Source organism: Cygnus olor, chromosome 11 (genome assembly GCF_009769625.2).
Source record: "Cygnus olor isolate bCygOlo1 chromosome 11, bCygOlo1.pri.v2, whole genome shotgun sequence".
Taxonomy (NCBI): domain Eukaryota; kingdom Metazoa; phylum Chordata; class Aves; order Anseriformes; family Anatidae; genus Cygnus; species Cygnus olor.
In genome coordinates, this window is record NC_049179.1 from 18,610,814 (window position 1) to 18,617,658 (window position 6,845).

The 6,845-nt window shown below is 38.6% G+C and overlaps 1 protein-coding gene across 9 annotated transcripts in view; it reads left to right on the forward strand.

The window, feature by feature from the left end:
• ASB7 (ankyrin repeat and SOCS box containing 7) overlaps window positions 1–6,437 on the forward strand; it is a 31,755-nt gene extending 25,318 nt beyond the window's left edge. For 8 of the 9 annotated variants that reach the window (XM_040569717.1, XM_040569719.1, XM_040569721.1 and 5 more), the window contains one exon: window positions 2,665–5,249. In XM_040569717.1, coding sequence (XP_040425651.1) covers window positions 2,665–2,804 — 140 coding nt within the window. In that variant the 3' untranslated portion in view covers window positions 2,805–5,249. Of the gene's footprint in view, window positions 1–2,664 lie in introns of all 9 variants that reach the window. The other variant, XM_040569726.1, reaches the window with a different exon arrangement.
• Window positions 6,438–6,845: the final 408 nt, after the last annotated feature.

Consider the following 6,845-nt stretch of genomic DNA (forward strand, 5'->3'; position numbering starts at 1 on the left):
GTCTGTTCTATTTTGCTCTCAAGAAATCCACAGGATGTTAATTAAAAGGCATTTGTTTCTGAAACCAGAAATCATTGTCTCGTAGCTGTGTTATTGTGTACTCTTATACAGAAAATACAGATTTATAGTCCTCTGTAGTCTCTAATGCTGCTGTTTGCAGTTAACTTTTGAGAACTCTGAATTCATTCACATTTAAAGTTTTAGAACTCTTTCTTTATCACCATAAGGATTCCTCTGCTTGGTTTCTTACCAAAAATAACTTTTCCTCAAGCTTGAGTGTTCATCTGTTGTCCAAATTGTATAAATCCATTCCTTTTAAGTGGGGAAAAAAACACCCATGGACAAAGTAATTACTGATCTGTATTGGAGCTAATTACATTTAGCTACTGTGGTGATAAGTATAATAAAAGTATTATAAACTGATACAAAAAAACTCCCAATTTTCATGCTCTCTAATTTCCAATCCAATTTCTTTAAAAACAGACTGAGACTATTTTCCTGCATTACTTCTGCTAGCTTACCTTGGATAATTTTAGTGCTTAAGATAAATCCAAGCATATACCTGTCTGTCAGCCCATTTCTATAGAAAAACCCACACGGGGGAAGAAAGAGGGGAACTGGCTGTAAAGGGTAACTGAAACCATCTACAAAATGCCCAAAGTAGAAAACAGGAAATAGTTTTGTAATCTCTTTACTCTGTGCTTACCAGGAACATCTAATAAACCCGTAACGTCAAGGTCTATTTAGCCGAGAGGCTTATCGCCAAGCTAGGAGGAGGATGGAAGGCCCGGGGCTGCCGTGCGTGCGGCAGAGGCTGGGAACAACCGTCTCGTCCCACCCCAAAAGGTTTGGTGCCCGGCGATGCCTGGAACCCCAACAGAAGGCATTTCTTGTTCCCCAAGCATCTCCTCTAATTGGTGGCAGCTCAAAGCTAATTGGAAAGGTCCATCTAGCTTACCTAAATTGACTTCTGGTGCTTTGTACTGCTTTTTAAAGACCTGATTGGTTCAAACAGCTTAATAAAATCGCCACGCTTTTCTCTGTGAAAGCAAGCACCATCAGTTACCATTAATGATTATACAGGTAATAGGTTGCAGTAGGGTGCTCCACTGGTGATGGGTTATCTGGCTGTTGGCGTAAGCGCCTGCCTCGTGTGTTGGCCCACGCGTTGTGACACGGGCAGTCGTGGGGTGACATAGCTGCATAAGCCTCCTTCCTCAGGCCGTGACGCAGTTAAGTCAGCGATCAAAATATCGACTATGTGTTGTTGGGGTAACTTGAAAAAAAGATGCAGTAGAAAAAGAAAAAGGTACAAAGGCAGGCAGCTAGTTTGGGCAGAGGTTTGGAGTGGCTCCTGTTGGGGAAATTTTTAAATTAAGCAAAGTCTTCAGTTTTTGAAAGAGGTACCGAGCATGAGTGGAGGACGGAGAATAATATAAAGGTATGTAATGTCGTGATTGGCGTGAGAACTATTATTTATTATTTTTTTGTGACTTAAAGAATGCTAGGCACTCGACAAAGCGATCAGGAAGCAGATCTAAAATAAATAAAAGTACTTTGTAGTTTTCCAGCCAACGCCTCATTATATTGTGAAATTTGTTGCCACAGGATGTTTTGGATACTGAAAGTATGAATGGGTTCAAAAAACATTAGACAGATTTACAGAGGGCATGCCATTCACAGCTATTAAAGGCCCAGATCTGTGTGCAATCTCTGCTTCAGGAAGGCCTGGAGCCACTGGTGCTGAAAGCTAGAAGGGTATATTGGGACAGGATTTCTCAATGTCTCTTGTTCTGATCTTTTTTTTTTTTTTCCTTCCCTCTTCTTCCTTGGGATCCATTACTGGGTACTTTGAGATGCAAGGCTAGATTAACCTTTCTTGTGTTATATTGCATGGGGGACCATTTTTCAAGGTGTTTGACTTCTAACGGTTTCCTGAATAGAGTTTGAAAGAGAACCAGTTATTTTGGAAAATCTTTGCCAGAAACTCATGTTTGTGTGATGTCAGTAAAGCGTTTCCTCTGTAGACAGCGGTTAACTCATATTTTCATCTCTTTCTGTTTGACGAGGTTGCGGTTGCATCCAAAGCCTAAAGGCTTTGTCTTTTCATTAAAAGGAAAAAAGCAGTCTTCAACTTTGCCACGCGATCCTTGAATAACTTTTGTAAGCCTTGCTCTCTGAGGGGACTGCCTCTTCCTGCTGCAGTCAAACGGAGAAGTTTTTGTCTTCATGTTTGAAGAGAAGCAAGGCTGAAGTTTTTGTTTTTGTTCATTTCCCCAGGTGAGGCAGGGGTAGAAAAAAATGCACAAAAAGTTAAATAGATTAGTAATGCTGCTCTGCAAACACTTGAGCATATGCTGCCACCTCGGGGGAATCCTCACATGGATAATGTCACTTTACACTGACATCAGTAAAATTATGTGCATGTAAATGTCAGTGCTTTTAGGATTCATCCCTTAATTTCACTGAATTATTGTTCATTAGAAAGGTACTAATTTCCACCTTTTTTTGGTAATTTTTTCCATCCCTCTGCCTGTGCCCTTTCCTTCTTCCTCTCAGAAAACAGCAAACATCTGTGATTTTACTGAGTAAATGATCTCTTAAAGTCTCTTAAAGTTTAAAATGTGATCATTTTACTTTTGTGTGTTCCTTTTGTCTTTTCAGGACAGCCCAGAAACTTGCAAGATCTATGCCGAATTAAAATCCGACAGTGTATAGGCCTTCAAAACCTAAAACTCCTTGATGAACTACCCATTGCCAAGGTCATGAAAGACTACTTAAAACACAAATTTGATGATATCTGATATCCATGAAGAGAAGAACTCTGAGCAAGATTAGTTATATTCCAGATACTGAAGAGGCTTGTTGCCTTGCACAAAGTATATCCTATGCAAATTCTGATTTTTCTGTGAAGTCAGAAGGCAGGTATACACTTCCTTGGGTTTTTTATACCACACGCTAGAAGGTCTTAATTTTTGGTTTCTTGGTCCAAGTTTACAAGGTCCAAGCTTTCTATACGATATTACATTTTAAAAGTTGCTGTTGGGTTTTCATTTGTTTGTTTTCACATTAAGTGTGCGGACTTGCGGTGGAGATGGAATGTAGCCTCTCAAGGGAAGTGACTGGTTTGAATTGGCATGCTGAGCAATTATTCAACAAAGAGTTTGGAAATCAAGGCACCAGTCCTGCAAAGGGATACTGATAGAGAGACCTTCAGAGCCCTGTTGTCTGTTGGAGCTACCAGGGCGTATGTTTTTGCAGGATAGAGGGAAGAGTTGATAATCAATGTGTCATTGGGTACTGTATGAATATAATTTGGAAATTAAAAAAGGAAAAAAAAAAAAAGGGAAAAAAATGCAGTCACCCTATTAAATTTGAGGGTCTATACATTGGCTCTTTTATTTTATTCTCTTCCTTATTACTGTAGTTTGGATGCCCATAAAATTCAGGCCCTCTTCTTTCCTGACATTCCCTGTAAAACGGGCGGCTGTTTGTAAGTCTGTTTTTAGCAGTGACAGTACACTACAAAGAGGCATAGCCTCGGTATTTTTTACATTAACTTAAGAGTAAACAAAGTTAGATTTCTGAAGCCAATGTATTCTGTTTCTCATACAGTGCCTCCTGTGCAATAATCTTTCTGATGTATTTTCCCTTTATGTGTGATTTTTTTTTCCTCCCCCCCACTATTCCTCATTTAGTCTCAGTGCATTATTTGTGAGAATAGGAACTGCTGCCTCACTGTAGTGTTGATGTGACATTACTAAAATGATGGTGGCAGTTGCTGTTCGTTATTAATCCCTGAATTTCATGAATGTATAACCTGCTTTATTTCACTTTCAGTTGAAATTTTATCTACGGGTTCTCAGCCAAATTGTGTCCATTTAAAAAAGAAGAAATTGGCCAAGCCCTTTTAATTGTAAAGGCAGTGATGGATTTTGTTGTTATTGCTCTGAAATTCAATTTGTTTCAGGTTAGAGAGTGGGAAGTGCACGTAAGCGTTAAGTTGCATCTTATATGTGCACAAACAAGAAAACACCCCCTTCATATTGGAAACTTAAATTTTGCAAACATGAAGTGGTTTCCTATTAATCCGAAAACAGCAACTGAAAGGAGTACTGCAATTCGGCTACTGAATGTGTTTTTCATACTAGGTATTGAAAAGATCTGTTAAAGAGCTTTGTTTCTGACCATAAAAAATGAAGTTCTTGCTATCAAAAAAAAAAAAAGATTGGGCCAAAAATTGCAGTTGTTTCACTCTCTTTATTTTCAAGGGATTATGGAGTCATCATAAGGTTCTTGCCAGTGTCTTCTACTTTTGTTTTGCCATCCTACTGACTCCAGAAGGGCCTCTCTAATACCAGGAGTGCTTTTATACCAATTATACCAATGGAAGCGGGAAGATGGAAGGAACAATGGTGGCTTTTAATTTTAACACTGTCACTTTCAAAATATTTAGTATTAAAAATATAAAAAAAAAAAAAGCAAGAGAAGCAGGTATACTCATTTAACTGTGCTAGTTCCTTTTAATATCTTACAGCCCCGGGTTGCAGTTCCTTGAGCATGAATGTTATCACTGATAATGGCTGCACCAGGGGCTATGGCAAGCACTTGTCTCCCTGTTGTGCCCGACCTTGCATCAGGTTTCCTAGTGAAAATAAGTGATTTTGGAGATTTATGACTCAGAGGATTGGTGATGGGATGTTGAACCTTTTTATCTCCAACTTGCAGTGGTTCAAGTCCAGCTTGCTCGAGCAGTGACTAAAAGTAAATGTGAGCAGCAGGAGCACGCGTGGCCACCTCTAGGCAGTAGAGCTTGATGATGCTCCTGCAGGTGACATGAGATGGTGGTGGCACTGTCACGGAGACAAACTGAGTGTGTGGCTGGGGTGTGCGCATGAGCCCGGGTGCGTGAGGAGTCCTTCAGCTTTTCCCGAAGCAGGAAGGGTCGGCCCTTAGGATCTTTAAGCTCTGAGACACTATGGAAGTTAGGAACCGGCAGATTTGAAGCATGAATCTTTGCTTTTGTGACATGAGATCAGAACCTTAAAACTGCTTTTTTTTCCTTTAAATACTTAGCATTGTTCACTACACTTGTAAGTTGGTCTAAACCAATATCCTTCCCCATTGAATTTTTACAGTAACATTTTCTAAGGTAATCTAGAGTATATTTTAGTTGCAATCTATATTAAGGCAAATTATTTGTTCTGTCTGTTGCTGTGACTGAAGAAAATTATGGAAGACTTTGGTAACAAGAGTGCTATTTAATGAAGAAATGTGTAATTCCATTATTTATTGTTTGAGGTTTGTTTTTTGGTTATTTCTTTTAAGTAACTGACATCTAAAGGGAACACACATACACTTCAGGCCAGTAAAAAGCCTTTCTTTTGAATTCATTTTCATCCTATCCTCTTTCTCGTCCCCAAGGTGGAGGGAAGCCCTCATTTCTTATATGCTAAGCCATCTCTTGCAGCTGGTTTCCCTGACCTTGATTCAGCGAAGCACTGCAGCACGTGTATTTCTGAACGTACTGATAGTTCTGTTCGCTATCCTAATTTATACATGTGCCCAAGTAAAGTATGATTATTAATTTGTTAATCCTACCCAAATTTCAGTAATGTGGAATCTGGTCTTTTTTTATTATTTTAAATATTGTGCACAAATACTTTGAGGAAGAAAATGGATTTTGTTTTTTTTTTTTTCATTTGGACTAGAATGTGGAAAAAGAAGTGCATAACACAGTTTTGTTGTGTAGCCTAGTTCCATTACCATAAAATTCAGTTGAACACTTTTAATAGACCTTTAAAAATTGGCAAATACACCAAAGAATCAATATGAGTAAAAGACTCTGATCATTAACAAACTGCAAACCTCATCCTTTAAAACAAAGCGGAAAGTTTTTGTAAATATTCATGTTTATAAATGTACAGCAGATTAAGAGTGTTTTTTAGATTATTTAATTACCATATTTCTAAACTATTTACATTATAGACAATACTTGTTAGTTTGAAAAGCTCTTGAGTGTTTTTTTGTTTGTTTGTTTTGTTTTTTTGTTTTATAAATTCATTATCACTCATGCTTGGAATAACTTTGGCTTCCTTGGGATAGCACGGAAAACTCATTTTTTGGCTCTAGTTGGCGATAGTAGGAGAACACATCTGGACAGACTCATCAGAAACACCCTGAGGCAAAAGAGAATATGTAGCATGTTTACCAGGGTGGACCTGGACTAGCTGAAAGATTTGGGATCCTAACTTTCTCAGTTAAATCTGTCCAGAGCCCCCAGTGATGTTGTAACAAGAGCAACTCCCAACCTTCCCACAAGTCCAGCTTCCATGCAACTCTGTGTTATCAATATCACGATGTATTTTGTTCTTCCTTTGCAATGTAAGCTTTTGCTTTGGGTCAATTCAAATTTTAAGAAGAAAAAAAAAGTTGAATCTGGTTAAAAACCTTTTTTTTGGTTTATGTTCTGTTTATTTCCAATGTAACATTTTAATAACGTGATACCGCTTTACGCATTTTTTTCTCAATGTTTGTCTGTCTCTTCCACTCCTTTTCCCATCTCCAGTGCACGTGATTCTGGTAATGCATTTGGTACTCCAATTTGCCCCCTCGAGTAGGAGTTCAGATGTGCATTTTACCAGTAAATCAGAGAATAAAACTCACTCTGCGCACTAGAGCTGGGCTTCAGAAGGGGGAACAAGCTGGTCTCTAGTTATGAATAGTTGGGTTTTCCCTGCTCTGATTCCAGTGCAACCACTTCAAGGTCTTCCAAAAGTTTCACCTTTCCTTCTCAAGTTCATAGGCTGACTAAAACACAAATGGACCAAATAGAGGTCACGTTT